At 37.9% G+C, this 18199-nt stretch overlaps 1 protein-coding gene across 12 annotated transcripts in view; it reads left to right on the top strand.

Moving 5' to 3' along the window:
- The window catches only part of MIER1 (MIER1 transcriptional regulator), a 69185-nt gene that overhangs the window by 36181 nt on the left and 14805 nt on the right, over positions 1-18199 (top strand). For all 12 annotated transcript variants that reach the window (XM_061121661.1, XM_061121658.1, XM_061121660.1 and 9 more), the window contains 3 exons: positions 15019-15170; positions 16380-16461; positions 17635-17729. In XM_061121661.1, the coding sequence (XP_060977644.1) occupies positions 15019-15170; positions 16380-16461; positions 17635-17729 (329 nt within the window). The remainder of the gene's footprint in view (positions 1-15018; positions 15171-16379; positions 16462-17634; positions 17730-18199) is intronic.

Below are 18199 nucleotides of genomic sequence, written 5' to 3'. Positions count from 1 at the left end.
AGGGCAGAGCCCCAGATCAGAAGTCATTACAGGAATATCACAGGCTTTAGTAAATTCTAGTGACAAAGGAAATGTTTTAACACACTAGTAATAGCTTTCAAATGAATTTCTGAAACATACAGGAACATTAAAGGTATAAATATGGAGTGACCTTACTGTATACTGAAATTCTGTGCACAGTTTTTGTAAATCATTGTAATTGTATGCAAAAATGAATGATCCATTGGGTTTTCTATGTTTTTGTATGTGGCAAATTAATGTTACAGTTAAAGGCAGTTTTAATTATTTCTTAATATGTTTGTCTTTTAACATTTTTGCCTTATTAGATATCACAGCGAATAGTGATCACAATTTCCTATTTTGGTTTAGTGTTTTTCCATTTTAGCATAATTTTAGAAAGCAATTGCTTTCTAATTTTTTTTTTCCTGGAAGCTTTCTTACTCTGAGAATTTAAGCAGGTTACATTGTATGAGGAACAGATGAAATTTAATACAGTGACTGCCTTATAGGAGTCACTGTGGTTCAGGTCCTTTCCTCTGTTTTGTAGTTCTATAATAGAAGTTCATGCCTTTGTCATGATATCAAGAATTCATCTGCATTTAGGTTAACCTGTCCACATGAACCAAACTCTTGTTAAACTGTTCAGTAAACCACACTGTTAGGAATAAAACTGTCAAAGGGACAGTGCTGACTAGATCCTTTTTTCCTTATAGAAAAAGTTTTGTATGTTTCATCGATTTGGTGAGCACATTCAAGAGTGAGCATTTAGTTTGGGTGATTTTGATATGAGTCACAAGACTTTAAGATCTCTTGGTATCCACACAGTAAGAAGTTCTTTGGCAGATTGATTAGAATTTTTCATTGCTTTAAGGAAACCCTATTACTGGGTATCCTGAAGAGATATTGATAAAGCTTTTCTCTTAAATTTATGTAAATGATCGTTTATAGTTAACAGAGTATATTATAATCATTTGTTTATTCAGCTTTGTATCCTTAGTATACCTCGAGTGATCTAAAACATAGACACTTAGTAAATATTTGAGTTACTCGATGGTTGCAGAATAATGTTAACAGAACTTATATGGAGTCAGTGAACTTGAGGCTATCTAGGCATTTGGCCTTGGACGGATTACTTAACTGCTGCTTTTTCTCAGGAGTTACGTGTGATGTTGTTATGTGTTGCACTTAGGGGCACAGTGTTTGGCACAGAGAAAATGCTTGATAAATAACATTAAATCATTAAATCATTATCATGATCCAATAAATCCAGTAAATCACTAATCTTACCCTTATGTTTAGGTTTTATTATTCAGATTTTCAGAAGATATCCATTTATGCTCTTTTGCTTGCAGTTGACAAAGTTTAAACTGAGTTCAGTTAGCTTTAGCAAAAAAGAATTTACTTGATTGCTTTACTGGGAAGTTCTAGCTAATCTGTCTTCAAATAAAACTGGATTTAGGGCTTTTTATAATGTTAGATATCTCTCCTTTCCCTCTTTCCTTTATTGTTAGACAAGGTAGGATGGCTGCTAGGAGCTCATGACTTAACACTTTTCACGATCCTAGTCAGGAAGCAGGAAAAATGAGACCATCCCCATCCTGCTTTGCTCCAGCAAAAGTCCTGGAGAGAGCTTCTATTGACTCAGCTTGAATCTTATCCAACCAGAAGTAATTACTGTGACCCAAGAGATGAGTGAGTACTCTGGCTCATTTATCTCTTCGTTGGGCTCCAGGGTACAGTGTCAACCCTGCTCAGACTGTGTGAAAAGGGTTTAATTCGCAAAAAAGTTTGCTGGGCATATGAAAACTATGGTTGTTTCTCCCATGTTAAAAACTGAGTAAATGCTGTATCTTTGAGATAATTCTAAATAATTCAGATGCTTGGTAAACATCTTTAAAAAGCACAGGACCCCTTTCCCCAAACTAAGAGTACTCTGGCCAAAGGTGTCAGTAATGCTAAAACTGAGACCCTTTACTAGATTAATTGAGAATTAGATGGGCTACTTAGGGAAAAAAGTCAAAGAAATAAGGTATTTGCAAATTTTCATGCTTGCATGATGTAAGTTTTAGAGTAAAATTACTCAGCACTAGCAGAGGATTGTGTGAATTGTTGTTTCTAATGAACATTAGACAAATTATTGATTCTTAAGTCACTTACTGAAAAATGAACACATATATTACCCTTGTGTTTCCTGTTCTATTTAGAGCATAGTCAGAAGTCATATATGTGTCATTTATATGTCATACCCTTAGTGTTGAAACAGGCAGTTCCATTAATCTACACGTAGGAAAAGCTCAGACAACTTAAAATTCATGTCATTAATCACAGTGTGACCTTTTAAGAATGTGGAAATTTCTGTGGTGAACCACATTATTACATCTTACTAATTATGTTTTAGCATTTCATCCTCACAATATATTGATTAGGTAGAATTTTTACTTGAGCACTAAAATGTATTGACACAGAAACCAGAGGTTAATAAATTCATTTATTTATTCATATTTATTTGTAGTCACTAGGAATTTCCCAGATTGTCAAAGTTTATGATTTTGTGGTAGTAGTTTTGCAGTTTTCTGCATTAGTCTTTCCCTTTCTTACCCCCAACACACACATAATGAACTTCATTAAATTATTTTGAATTCATTTTGCCTGTCTGACACACTTTAAAATGCCACAAGAAGCACTTCCCCAATTAACCTGTGTTAATATATTTTGTGAACTCTTGCCTTCTGAACTCTTTCACTTAATCACTTGTAAATTATTTTTCAGTAATATAAGGTAGATAAACTTATGATTGCTTTTTAGAAGTTCTAATATTTAAATTTGGTAATTCATTAGAATGAAGTAGTTTCAGAAGATGCTATTACATTTCAGTGATGGGGATCTTTCAAAATCCAGCGTGTTCATGAAGTTATACTAATTATTTATAATGGAGTATTTTTTCTTTTTATTGCTGTTATATTTATAGAGGTTAATGTCATATTTAAAGAGATCATTCCTCCGTATTTTCTTGTGTTTTATCGTGGAAGTCGAGTTTCTCTTGGCATTTAGTCATTCTTCAATAGACATTTAATAAATATCAACTGTGTTTCCTGTTCTATTTAGAGCATAGTCAAAAGTCATATTTTATTTAGAATATAAACTTAACTGCCAAATAATCCATCTACCTCTGGAACCAATTAAGGCAGTGTGGTTTATTCTCTGAGTATTCTAGCTGTTCTCAACTGTGTCGTTTAAAAAAAACTTTTTAAACAATTTTATATTTTTATTTTTGGCTGTGCTGGGTCTTTGTAGCTGCATGGGCTTTTCTCTACTTGCAGTAGATTGGGGTGCACGGCCTTCTCATTGTGGTGACTTCTCTTGTTGTGCAGCACGGACTCTAGGGCACATGGGCTTCAGTATTTGTGGTTCCTGGGCTCTAGAACACAGGCTCAGTAGTTGTGGCACACAGGCTTAGTTGCTCTGTGGCACATGGAATCTTCCTGAACCAGGAATCATTGTCGTTTTTAATTTATAGTAATTGTGTAGCTTTAAGTATCATATTCTCAGGGTTATCCTGTCTGGCTGAGGTGCATGCATGTTCAATTGCAGTCATGTCTGACTCTTTGTGATCCCATGGACTATGGCCTGCCAGGCGTCTTGTCCATGGAATTTTCTAGGCAAAAATACTGAAATGGGTAGCCATTCCCTTCTTCAGGGGATCTTCCTGACCCAGGGATCGAATGTAGGTCTTCTGTATTTCAGGCAGTTTCTCTACTGTCTGAGCCATGTCTGTGTACTCAGTTTAAATAACTATGTGTTTGTAACGTGTGACTTGGGACTTCCAGATTGACTCCAGAAGTATCTCTCAGGTAGCGTGTGTTTGTTTCATAGGCCCAGTGTGGGAGTATCTGGAAGAACACTGGGGACTCAGGGACCCACCCTCCATTGTCTTCTTCCTGAGTCAGGGTTTCATTGAAAGGCACTGTCCATCTCCCACTCTCGCCCCAAGAATATATGGGCTGTAGTATGGAAACAGGCTGAACAGAGCCCAGAAGTCAATAGCAGTATATCAAATTTCCTTTATCATGATCATGGGAGTTTATTGTATTTACAGTTTAGAGATTTTAGTAGGGTTATACCAGTGGGTTAGAAAAAGGATGCAGTTTACTAAGGAAAAATTTCTAGAGATTGTCTTTTGATCTGTACTCTTTTGGGAAACAAGAGTATAATATTTTGAAATGTTTGTGTGTAGTGACAGGGGAGTGGGCAGGGATAAGGTAATTTATAAGAAAACACTTAACACAGTTCCTGGTATGTGTCAAACAAGGAAGTTTGACACTGTTAGCTATCCTTTGACTCTTAAATTCAAAGTCTTTTCTCTAGCTGGCTCCTTTCTATTGGCATCTAAGTGGTTATGTCTCCTATCTTGGGCTTCCCTGGTGATTCATCAGTTAAGGATCCGCCTGCAAGGCAGGAGCCACAGAAAGACAAGGGCTCGATCTCTGAGTCGGGAAGATTCCCCTGGAGGAGGGCATGGCAGCCCACTTCAGTATTCTTGCTGGGAGAATCCCATGGACAGAGGAGCCTGGCAGGCTACAGTCCATAGGATCACAAAGAGTCAGACACAATTGAAGTAACTTAGCATGCACTCACATCTCCTATCTTTAAACACCAACAAACAAAACCAAAAAGTTCTTCAGCTATGCTTCTTCTCTAGCTACTTACTTTGCCTTCCTCCCTCATAGTGGGTCTTTTTTTCAAAAGAGGTTTCTGCTTCTTCACCACCTGTTTCTTCCTCAGTCCTCTCCAGTATGGCTTTGCCTTCCATTTCTGCACAGAAACAGTTTTTTAAAGGTTCACCTCTTCATTAGTAAATCCAGTGCACTTTTAAAATCTTCATCCTGGGGAGAACAAGATGGCGGAGGAGCAGGTGGATGTGTGGTACATCTCTCTCCATGGATACATTCAGGAATACACCTTCAGACATAGAATTGCATGCAGAACTCAGGACAGGAGTACCTGACCAGAGGAAAAGAATATATAGAGCCACCAAAACCTTGATAGGATGAAGTAACTAGGGGGAGAAATGGAAGTGTTAGTAGGACTGGACCTGCCCTCAACAGGTGGAGGAACTGAAGCAGTGGTCTGATCCCCACACTGGGGCAGTTGTCTGAGTCAGAGGAGAAAAATTTAAGGCTGAGAGTGAAACAGCTGATCTGTGGCAGCCTAAATGGAATGAGAATCAGACAGTCCTTGCCACAGCCATACAAACCCCAGACAGGGACGCAGGTCTCGTGGATGATGCGGTGACTGGGACCTGGAGTTTAGGGATTGTGGAGCAATCCCAGGGCAAGGTCTGCTGTTGACTGGAGAGAACAGATCTAGGGGATGTGAGGGAGGAGATTGTGGTGGAAAATGCCTGTGGAGGAAAGCCGGGCAGCCGTGGAAGCAAGGTGATACTGCTGAGTCATGTGTAGGGGCTGGAGCCATAGCCTCTCTCCGCACACTGCTAGCATTGGCAGCTGAACAATAGGGAGGCTGACCCAGCAAATAGCTGATGCACTGAAGTGTAGAGCAGGACCCCAGCCAGGGGGCCCTCTATGTGCCTGACACTCTGAACAGTAGAGAAGGACCCCAGGCAAGGGAGCCCTGTAAGTGCCTGAATGGGCAGAGCTACAGAGAAAGACTGGCCAAAGAGGCCTTCTGATTGCCAGCTGCAAGAGGCTCGAGAAAAGACTGATAAGGCCATAACGCCTGTGGCAGAAGCAGTCAGTGTCCCTGCACAACTTGGCGCCGCCAGAGTTCCCGCAAGCCAAGCAGCTGCGTCACCTTCACACTCAACTCTCACTGGGGCAGAGCTGCCATAGGCAAAAAAGTCTTGGTCTGTGCTCACAGGGTCGCTTCGATAGTGTCTGACTCTTTGCGACCCTGTAGACTCTGGCCTGCCAGGCTTCTCTGTCAGGGAGGGGGGTTCTCCTGGTAAGAATACTGAAGCGTATTGGCCAATACTGGTTGCCATACTCTTCTAGAGCCCTGTATTTCCTGCTGCCCTAGCCGCCAACTCCCCTGAGTACCTGGTGCTGCCAGAACCCCTATGACCCAAGCAGCTGCACCACCTCCACACCTGGCCCTCACAGGGGCAAACCCAAGTCCTCCAGGGCAGTCTCAGGAGCAAACCCCAGGGGATGATTCACATCCAGAGGTGGAAATAAAACCACAGTTGAAACCCAGGGGTAGTGTGGCTAAGGAAGAACACCCAAAACCTTCCCACCAGCTGTACAAGCTGCAGATTAAATCCACACGATCAACTGGCCAGACTCTGTGTCTGTGGAATATGTAAAAGGTCATTGAGAGTGCCCACAAAATAAAACACACCAGTCCTGTTAGCTGTGGGCATTGGAGGCAAGAACACACAGGAGTAGGACCAGATAAGAATCTGAACTGCCCCCACAGCAGGTCAGAGATCAGCAGTGTCATCCTAGGGCATCCTAGGGAGGTGAGTGGACAGTGACTTCCAGTGAGGGAAAGGACTCTGACAGCAGTGACTCAAGAAAAACATTTGTTATTCTTATGTTTTGACTTGTTCTATAGATTCTTTTTTTCTACCCGCCCCCCCCCCCCCCCGTTGTAGTTTTTTATTTCATTGGCACTAGGAAATCTAATTAAACTTTTGAGCTTTTTTTTTTTCCTCAGTCACATAAAAAAAACATTTTTTATTGTTATAAACCTCTGCCTCTACATTGGGCTTCTGCAGTTCTGTGGAGTTCCCCCCCCTCCTTTTTTTTCTTTCCTCTTTTTTAATTTTAATGTTTTAAACATACTGTTTTTTCTACATTTATTCCTTTGTTTGCTTTTCCTACTGTTATTTTCATTGCTTTATTCCCCACTTAGCACCTGCTTTAGTTTTGTTTTCCAGTTTGTGCTTTAGTTAGTTTTTTTCTTAACCGGTAAATATAATTTTTGATTTTCTGTTCGCCAGGCCAGCTACTGTAATTTATTTTTGTTGGACTGTTTTGACTTTGCTCATGGATGTATATGTATATGTATGTTCCATTATTTAAATTATTATTTGCCTGATTTTGTAACTGCCATTTGTCTGGGGTTCATTTTTGGCCTCTCATTTTTGGATATTTGTTTTAATCTCAGTTAATGCCATGGCAAACCACTTGTGAAATCTTTGTTTCTGACTAGAGATCAAGTCCTGAGCCTTTGGAGTGGGAGCACTGACTCCAAGGCCCTAGACTACTGGAGAACTAACACTAGGGATGTCACATAGTGAGAACTCACACAAAGGAAACCACTTGAATACAGGACCTAGCATCACCCAACCACCAGTAGCAACCTGTGCAGGACACCTCATCTAAACAACAAACAAAACAAAAATACAAACCTCATCATCAGAAGACTGGATTACCACCTCACTCAGCCTTGCCTATCAGAGGAAAAGCAAACAAACAAAAACTCAGCACAAATCTCACCCTGTTAAGCTTACACAAACCACTGGACCAACCTTAGGGCAGAAACCAAAAGAAAGAAAAAATTTACCTTGAAGTCACCTTGGGAAAGGAGACCTCAAACAATAAGTTTGAAGAAAGAAAAAAAAGAAAGAAAATGCAGAGAAAGACTGCACAAATGAAGGAGCAAACTAGAAACACAGAAGTGAAAATAAATGAGGAAATAGGCAAACTACCTGAGAATTCAGAATAATCATAGTAAAGATCAAAAACCTTGAAAACAAAGTGAAGCAAATGCAAGAATCAATTAACAAAGACCTAGAAGAATTAAAGAATAAACATACAGAGACAATACAATTACTGAAATTAATAAATCTCAGTAATGCTCTAGGAGGAGTCAATAGCCGAATGTCTGAAGCAGAAGAACAAATCAATGAGCTGGAAGATAAAATGATGGAACTAACTTCTGAAGAGCAGAATAAAGTAAAAAGAATGAAAAGAACGAAGGATCGTCTCAGAGACCTCTGGGACAATATCAAACGCACTAACATTCCAATTATAGGGGTCCCAGAAGAAGAGAAAAAGAAAGGGTATGAGAAAATTTTTGAAGAGATTATAGTTAAAAATTTCCCCAACATGGAAAAGGAAATAGTCAATCAAGTCCAAGAGGCACAAAGAGTCCCATACAGGATAAACCCAAGGAGAAACACGCCAAGACACATACTAATCAAACTAACAAAAACTAAAAGAAAGAATTTTAAAAGTAGCAAGGGAGAAGCAACAAGTAACATACAAGGAAAACCCCATACGCTTAGCAGCTGACATTTCAGCAGAAACTCTGCAGGCCAGATGGGAATGGCAGGATGTATTTAATGTACTGAAAGGGGAAAATCTACAAACAAGATTACTGTATCCAGCAAGGGTCTCATTCGGAATTAATGGAGAAATAAAGTTTTTCAGACCACCAAAAGTTAAGAGAATTCAGTACCACCAGACAGGCTTTAACAATAAATGTTAAAGGGACTTACATAGTCAAGAAATACAAGAAAAATGATCTATAAAGTCAACCCTAAGCAATTAAGAAAATGGCAATAGCAACATATATATCAATAATTAATTTAAATGTAAATGGATTAAATGCCCCCACCCTAAGACAGACTGGCTGAGTGGATATAAAAATAAGACCCATATATATGCTGTCTACAAGAATCCCACTTCAGACCTCAAGATACAGACTGAAAGTGAGAGGATGGAAGAATATATTCCATGCAAATGAGAAGCAAAAGAAAGCTGAAGTAGCAATCCTCCTATCAGACAAAATAGACCTTAAAATAAAGACTATTACAAGAGGACACTTGTAATAGGAAGAACACTGCATAATGGTCCAGGGATCGATCCAAGAAGACATAACAATTGTAAATACCTATGCACACAACATAGGAGCACCTCAATATATAAGACAAACACAGACATAAAAGGAGAAGTTGACAGTTAACACAATAATAGTAGGAGACTTAACACCCCACTCACACCAATGGACAGATCATCAAGACAGAAAATTAATAAGGAAACACAGGTCTTAAGTGATACATTAGATGAGATGGATCTCATTGATATCTTCAGGACATTCCATCCAAACGCAGAAGAATACACCTTCTTCTCAAGTGCACATGGGACATTCCCCAGGATAGTCCACATCTCAGGTCACAAATCAAACCTCAGTAAATTTGAGAAAATTGAAATCGTATCAAGCATCTTTTCCAACCACAGCACTATGAGACTAGATATCAGTTACAAGAAAAGATCTGTAAGAAATACAAATACATGGAGGTTAAGCAACACATTTCTGAATAACCAACAGGTTACTGAAAAAATCAAAAGGGAAATCAAGTAATTTCTAGAAACAAATGACAATGAAAAAATGACAACTCAAAACCTCTGGGATACAGCAAAAGCAGTTCTAAGAGTGAAGTTTATAACAATACAATCCTACCTCAAAAAACAAGAAAAACATCAAATAGACAACCTAAACTTTACACCTAAAACAACCGGAAAAAGAACAAAAAAAAAAAAACCTGAAATTAGTGGAAGGAAAGAAATAATAAAGATCTGTGCAGAAATAAAAAGAAATGAAAGAGACAATTAGTAAAGATTAATAAAACTAAAAGCTTGTTCTTTGAGAAGGTAAAATTGACAAGCCTTTAGCCAGACTCATCAAGAAAAGAAAGAGAAGAGAATCAAATCAACAAAATTAGAAATGAAAAAGGAGAGGTTACAGCAGACAACACAGAAATACAAAGGATATAAGAGACTATTATGAACAACTATATGGCAATAAAATAGATAACCAGGAAGAAATGGACAGATTCTTAGAAAAGTTCAATCTCCCGAGACTAAACCAGGAAGAAACAGAAATTAATGAACAACCCAATTACAAGCACTGAAATTGAATCTGATCAAAAATCTCCCAAAAAACAAAGTCACAGAATCAGATGGCTTCACAGGAGAATTGTATCAAACATTTAGAGAAGAGCTAATCCCTCTCTTTCTAATACTCTTTCAAAAAATTGCAGAGGAAGGAACGCTTCCAAACTCATTCTGTGAGGCCACTATCACCCTGATACCAAAACCAGACAAAGACAACACAAAAAAAGAAAACTTCAGGCCAGTGTCACTGATGAACATAGATGTAAAAATCCTCAACAAAATTTTAGCAAACAGAATTCAGGAACACATTGAAAAGCTCTTACACCGTGATCAAGTTGGGTTATTCGAGGGATGCAAGGATTCTTCAGTATGCGCAAATGAATCAGTGTGATACACCATATTAACAAATTGAAAGATAAAAACCATATGATCATCTCAACAGATACAGAAAAAGCATTTGACAAAATTCAGCACCCATTTATGATTAAAATTCTTCAAAAAATGGGCATAGGAAGAACCTACCTCAACATAGTAAAGGCCATATATGATAAGCCTACAGCAAACATTATTCTCAGTGGTAAAAACTTTAAAGCATTTGGCCTATGATCAGGAACAAGACAAGGGTGTCCACTTTCACTGGTGTCCATTATTCAGCATAGTTCTGGAAGTCCTAGCTACAGCAATCAGAGAAGAAAAAGAAAAAAAAAGGAATCCAGATCGGAAAAGAAGAAGTAAAGCTCTCACTGTTTGCAGGTGATATGATACTGTATGTAGAAAACCCTAAAGATAGTATCAGAAAATTAGTAGAGCTAATCAGTGAATTTAGCAAAGTTGCAGGATACAAAATCAATACATAGAAATCACTTGCATTTCTATATACCAATAATGAAAAATCAGAAAAATAAATTAAGAAATCAATCCCATTCACCATTGGAACAAAAAGAATTAAATATCTAGGAATAAACTTACCTAAGGAGACAAATGTACACAGAAAATTATAAGATACTAATGAGAGACATCAAAGACGGCATAAACTGATGGAGAGATATCCCATGTTCCTGGGTAGGAAGAATCAATATTGTGAAAATGACTATACTACCAAATGCAGTCTACAGATTCATTGTGATCCCCATCAAATTACCAATGGCATTTTTCACTACAACAAAAATTTTCACAATTCATATGGAAACACAAAAGATCCTGAATAGTCAAAGCAGTCTTGAGAAAGAAGAATGGTGCTGGAGGAATCAACCTTCCTGACTTCAGATTATACTACAAAGCTACAGTCATCAAGACAGTACGGCACTGGCACAAAAACAAAAATAACAGACCAATGGAACAAGATAGAAAGCCCAGAAATAAACCCATGCACCTATGGGAACCTTATTTTTGACAGAGGAGGCAAAAATACACAATGGAGCAAAGACAGCTTCTTCAATAAATGGTACTGGGAAAGCTGGACAGCTTCGTGTAAAAGAATGAAATTGTAACACTTCCTAACACCATACACATAGATAAACTCAAAATGGATTAAAGACTTACATGTAAGACCAGAAACTATAAAACTTTTAAGAGTAAAACATAGGCAGAACACTCAATGACATAAATCAAAGCAAGATCTTCTATGACCCACTTTCTAGTGTAACAGAAATAAAAACAAAAGTAAACAAGTTGGACCTGATTAAACTTAAAAACTTTTGCACAGCAAAAGAAACTATAAGCAAGGTGAAAAGACGGCCATCAGAATGGGAGAAAATAATAGCAAATGAAACAACTGACAAAGAATTAATTTCCAAAATATACAAGCAGTTCATACAACTCAATGCCAGAAAAACAACCCAATCAAAAAGTGGGGACAAGACCTGAACAGACATTTCTCCAAAGAAGACATACAGATGGCTAACAAACACATGAAAAGATGCTCAGCATCACTCATCATTAGAGAAATGCAAATCAAAACTACAGTGAGATACCTCACACCGGTCAGAATGGCCATCTTTGAAAAGTCTACAAACAATAAATGCTAAAGAGGGTGTGAAGAAAAGGGAATGCTCTTGCACTGTTGGTGGGAATGTAAATTGATACAACAACTATGGAAGATAATATGGAGATTCCTTAAAAAACTAGGAATAAAACAACCATATGACTCAGCAATCCCACTCCTAGGCATATACCATGAACAAACAAAATTGAAAAAGACACATGTATCCCATTGTTGATTGCAGCACTGTTTATTTACAATAGCTAGAAAATGGAAGCAACCAAGATGTCCATTGACAGATGAATGGATAAAGAAGTAGTGGTAATGTACAGGATGAAATATTACTCAGCCCTAAAAAGAAATGCATTTGAGTCGGTTCTAAAGGTGGATGAACCTAGAACCTATTATACAGAGTGAAGTGAGTCAGAAAGAGAAAGATAAATATCATATTCTAATGCATATATACATTCAGAAAACTAAGATCATGGCATCTGGTCCCATCACTTCATGGCAAATAGATGGGGAAACAGTGGAAACAGTGTCAGACTTTATTTTTCTGGGCTCCAAAATTACTGCAGATGGTGATTGCAGCAATGAAATTAAAAGACGCTTACTCCTTGGAAGGAAAGTTATGACCAACCTAGACAGCATATTTAAAAGCAGAGACATTACTTTGCCAACAAAGGTCCATCTAGTCAAGGCTATGGTTTTTCCAGTGGTCATGTATGAATGTGAGAGTTGGATGATGAAGAAAGCTGAGCACCAAAGAATTGATGCTTTTGAACTGCGGTGTTGGAGAAGACTCTTGAGAGTCCCTTGGACTGTAAGGAGATCCAACTAGTCCATCCTAAAGGAGATCAGTCCTGGGTGTTCATTGGAAGGACTGATGTTGAAGCTGACACTCCAATACTTCGGCCACCTTATGCAAAGAGTTGACTCATTGGAAAAGACCCTGATGCTGGGAGGGATAGAGGGCAGGAGGAGAAGGGGATGACAGAGGATGAGATGGGTGGATGGCATCACCGACTCGACGGGCATGAGTTTGAGTAAACTCTGGGAGTTGGTGATGGACAGGGAGGCCTGGCGTGCTGTGATTCATGGGGTCGCAAAGAGTCGGACACGACTGAGCGACTGAACTGAATTGACTGAATGCATAGAGACGGAATGTAGAAAAATGGTACTGAAGAATTTATTTACAGGGCAGCAATGGAGAAACAGACATAGAGAATAGACTTACGGACATGGGGAGAGGGGAGGAGAGGGTGAGATGTGTGGAACCAGTAACATGGAAACTTACATTACCATATGTAAAATAGATAGCCAACAGGAATTTGCTATATGGCTGAGGATACTCAAACGGGCTCTGTATCAATCTAGAGGAGTGGGATGGGATGGGAGATGGGAGGGAGGTTCAAAAGGGAGGGGATATATGTGTACCTATGGCTGATTCATGTTGAGGTTTGAGAGAAAATTCTGTAAAGCTGTTCAGTCGCTCTCTTGTGTCCAACTCTTTTGTGACCCCACAAACTGCAGCATGCCAGGCCTCCCTGTCCATCACCAACTCCCAGAGTCCACCCAAACCCATGTCCATTGAGTCAGTGATGCCATCCATCCATCTCATCATCTGTTGTCCCCTTCTCCTCCTGCCCTCAATCTTTCCCAGCATCAAGATCTTCTCACATGAGTCAGCTCTCCACATCAGGTGGCCAAAGTATTGGAGTTTCAGCTTCAACATTAATCCCTCCAATGAATACCCAGGACTGATCTCCTTTAGGATGGACTGGTTGGACCTCCTTGCAGTCCATGGGACTCTCAAGAGTCTTCTCCAACACCACAATTCAAAAGCATCAGTTCTTCGGCACTCAGCCTTCTTTATAGTCCAACTCTCACATCCATACATGACTACTGGGAAAACCATAGCCTTAACTCGACAGACCTTTGTTGGCAAAGTAATGTCTCTGCTTTTTAATATGCTGTCTAGGTTGGTCATAACTTTCCTTCCAAGGAGCAAGCATAAAGCAATTATCTTTCAATAAAAATTAAATTAATTTAAAAAATCCTTCATCCTGCTTGTTTAACAGAATTTTAAAAGTCTGTTATATTCTGAAGGGTTTTTCCCCCTTAGCTGCTGTGTTGCCATACTTTTGATGTTTTGTCTGTCTTGTGACTGTTCCTTCTTAATTTCATGTTTTTGTGTCCCTGTCAGGTAGAATCCACAAGGCTCTTGTCTTAGTTTCTTTTCCACTCCTGTCACTTTATTTTTTTCTTCTTTTTTTTCTCTCTCACTTTAAAGATTTTGATGAAATTTGGCCTTAAGTTTTTTTATAGTGGAAATTCTCATGAAATCTAAATGCTTTTTTTTAAAAAAAATAATGACTTTTGTTATTATGAAAATGATTTACACTTAAAACAATACGTTTTCAAGCATCATGGAAAAGTGCAAAGATGTAAGAAAAAATTGTCCCAAATCCCACCACCAGGAAATAAGCAGTGTTGACATCTGGTGAGCATTTTTAGACATCCCTATTCAGAAATCATAATTATAGTTTAACATTATTTAGTGTGTCACAAGTGTTTTAAATCCCTAAAATCTTGTTTAATAGGGTTGTTTTCCCTGTTTCTCAAATGAGGCAGAAAGAAGGAAAATAACTTGCCAGGGTCATACAGATATTACTAATTAAGTGTTGGTAGTGCTATTCAAGTGCTTCCCTGGTGGCTTAATCAGTAAAGAATCCACCTGCAAGCTGGAGACCTGGGTTCAATCCCTGGGTTGGGAAGATCTGGAGAGGCCCATGGCAACCCACTCCAGTATTCTTGCCTGGAGAATCCCCATGAACAGGAGCCTGGTGGGCTACAGTCCATGGGGTCACAAAGAGTCAGACACAACTGAGTGACCAAGCACAGCACAGCACAGTGCTGTTCAAGCTAAGAGAGCTTGGAATTTGGTAAGTCAGACCAGATCTAAAAGGGGCTTAAAGTGGTACCTGTCTGTCTAGATTGCTTAACACTTAGAAATATTGCCTCAGAATAAAGTCAAGCAGGTAGTTGGACCACGCTTTACCTCTTAGTTGTCAGCATTTTGGCTCTAAGTATGAGTTATTTGTTCAATATGTGTTAACAAAAACTTGTCTGAATTTTTGGCATTATTTTTAACATTATATTTTACTAATTTAGTATATGAAAATGATGATCAACTCCTGTGGGACCCTGAATACTTACCAGAAGACAAAGTGATTGTGTTTCTTAAGGATGCATCTAGAAGAACAGGTGATGAGAAAGGTGTAGAAGCAATTCCTGAAGGATCTCACATAAAAGACAATGAACAGGTACATGAATAAGAAATAACTTAAAATTTTCCCAAAATATATTAACCACATATATGTATAAGTGCTGTCACAGTATTTTTCTCTCCACCAGTGTTCCTATACAGATGGTCTCTGACTTAACAAAGGATCAGCCTAAAATTTTTTGACTCTATAATTGGTATGAAAGCAATATGCATTCAGTAGAAATCATGCTTTGAATTTTGATCTTTGCCTGGGCTAGAGTTGAACATCTTTTGTGATGGTGGGCAGTGGCAGAAAGCCATACCTCCCAGTCAGTCATGCAGTCACAAGGGCAAACAACTGATAAACAACCATTCTGAATCCATACCACCATTCTTTTTCGCTTTCAGTACAGTATTCAGTAAATTAGGTGAGATAGTCAACACTTTATTATAATACAGGCTTTGTGTTGGATGATTTTGCCCAGCTGTAAGCCAAGTATGTGTTTTAAGCACATTTAAGGTAGGCTCAGCGAAGTGACGATGTTCAGTAGGTGAGGTGTATAAAGTGCATTTTCAGCTTGACATATTTTCAACTTAGGATGGGTTTTTTGGGACCCATTGTAAGTAGAGGAAGCTCTGAAATGTCATCAGCAGGGAGTCTGAGGTTGTAATCTGCATAATATACGTAGTATTGACAACACTCATTGGTATTTTAGCCTCAGTAGAAATTTTGATATTTTGCCTGTATGTATTTTTTTATTAGGCTTTTTGAACTTCCGTTGCATATCCCAGAGAATCGGTGGATATCATTAAGCTGGGAATACTCATCTGGGATAATGTAATTCTTTACCTAGTAGAACAGTGCCTACCATGAACCTAATAACAGCATTAGATACTTTACTTTTTTCACCAATGCTTTTTTTTTTCTGATTGTTTAAAATTATCTTTGAATAGAAACATGAAAAAAAAGAAAGGACTTGTGATTATTATAAGATGATTTCCTTTTATTTCTAAATTCCTAAAAAACCATGCCACTGCTAGAGGTTTGCTTATCCAGTACTTTCTACATATTTAGAGGCAGTTAATTATCAGGAATGAATTATGTTTGTTTTTCTTTAGTGTTTTTTATGTTGCACTCACTGGAATTATTTGTCCTCCAGAAAGGATGGAGACACTGGATTCTAGAAAAGCCTTTACTCAGTTAAGAAATTGTCACCTTGAATTGTTCATAGTCCAGGTTACATATTGAAGCCTTTTATTTTTCTAGGCATTGTATGAATTAGTTAAATGCAATTTTGATACAGAAGAAGCATTGAGAAGATTAAGATTTAATGTAAAAGCAGCTAGAGGTAAGCATAAATATTAACTTTGTTTTCATGATATTGCAGAAGTGTAAAACTTAAGCTATTAAATTTTTTGAAATTTTAAAAGTTTAAAAATTTTTAACTAGGTATATCCTAAATTTATTAATACTAATCTTTCTGAATTTAGTAAATATTTGTTGGATAACAGTTTGTCATAACTTGTTAAATAACTTGTATATAACGTAAGTATTACACAAAGCATTATGGGGAATGGGGTTAATATTGTCCTTTCCTTTATGAGAAAATAAGACCATTTAAATAAAAATACATAATGCCTTTCAGCTTCAAGGCATTTATAAATATTTTCTTACTTGATCTTGGTAATGGTCCTGTGAACTGAGTAAAGTGACAGATGTTACCTTCACTGTAAAAATGATGAGAACTGAGGTCTCTTTGCTGAGGGAAGCATGCTTCATAAATAATGAAGCCATAGCTAGAATTCTTTTGTCACTCTTAAACTGGCTCCCACCCCACTTCACTAAGGGTACTGTTATATATCATTGTGTAACCAGTGAAAGCATTCATTCAACAAAAATGGAAGGGCCTACTAAATTGTGAGGCTTTAACTATAAACAAGGCCCCTGAACTCTCGGTGTTTGGAGCCTAGGTAGGAAAGCTGAAAAATAGTTCTGAGTTCTTCCAAGGAGAATTCGAGGGTGCAGTTCAAACTTACTGCAGTGGGACTTTACCTAGTTCGGGGAAAGAATGAGGCGGTAAAAGAAAGCTTCTAAAACAAAATGATATTTTTACTGGGCTATAAACGAATTAGCTAGGTGAAAGGGGGGATGAGATAAGAGGCATGAAATAACCTCTAGACAAAGGGAAGAGCATGTACAAAGTCTAAAGAAAGAAAGAAAATAATGAGTTTAAGGAATTGAAAGGTGACTGGTTTAGTTGGATCATAAAGAATAGGGAGGAAATGGCCTAAGTTGAGGTTGAAGAGTTAGGGACTAAATCATCCAAAATTTTATTAAATAAGGATGTTTTGTTACTTTATCTTTTGAAGCCATCAATAGTAGAACTCAGGAGTAAAATACTTCCGTTGTTACCAAAAGTTATATTTTTATTTACAGTTTTGTTACGTGCAGCATTTGGGAGAATATTGCTTAACAGTTTCCTTCCCCCTCTTTCCCACCCCCCACCCCCCAATTTTGTCAGAGGAATTATCTGTTTGGACGGAGGAAGAGTGCAGAAATTTTGAACAAGGGTTGAAGGCCTATGGAAAGGACTTTCATTTGATTCAGGCTAATAAAGTAAGTAATGATATATGTTGTCTCTTTTTATAAAAATAAATTTAGTTAACCTCGGTCATATGAAATCTACTATATTTTCTAATGTTAAAAGTTCTATAGTGAATATTTAATATGCTAGTATTTAGAGGATTATAAAAGCATGCCTAGACTTCCTGGCATATATTTGCAAAGTGACTGTTCCCAGTGTGTGGTATTTATTGGAAACTTTTAAGAACTGTCTGCTTAAAACTATGTTTATCAGCTTCTGGATGGGATGTGTGAGTACAATGTAATTACTTAAAACTATTTTCCACAAACTGGTTAACAGATTTTTCTTTAAACTTGGAAACTTGAAAGCATTTTTACCATGAAAATATTTACAATGAAAATTTTTTTATGTTTGCTTAAGTCCTGAGTGTTCTAAAATCAGATACCTAATATTTAATTTGCTTTTAATTAAGATTTGATTTTCCATAAAAATACCTCTAAAA

Source organism: Dama dama, chromosome 20, assembly GCF_033118175.1.
Source record: "Dama dama isolate Ldn47 chromosome 20, ASM3311817v1, whole genome shotgun sequence".
Lineage (NCBI taxonomy): Eukaryota > Metazoa > Chordata > Mammalia > Artiodactyla > Cervidae > Dama > Dama dama.
Note: the sequence above shows the minus strand (reverse complement) of the source record. Positions and strands in the feature narration are given on the sequence as shown.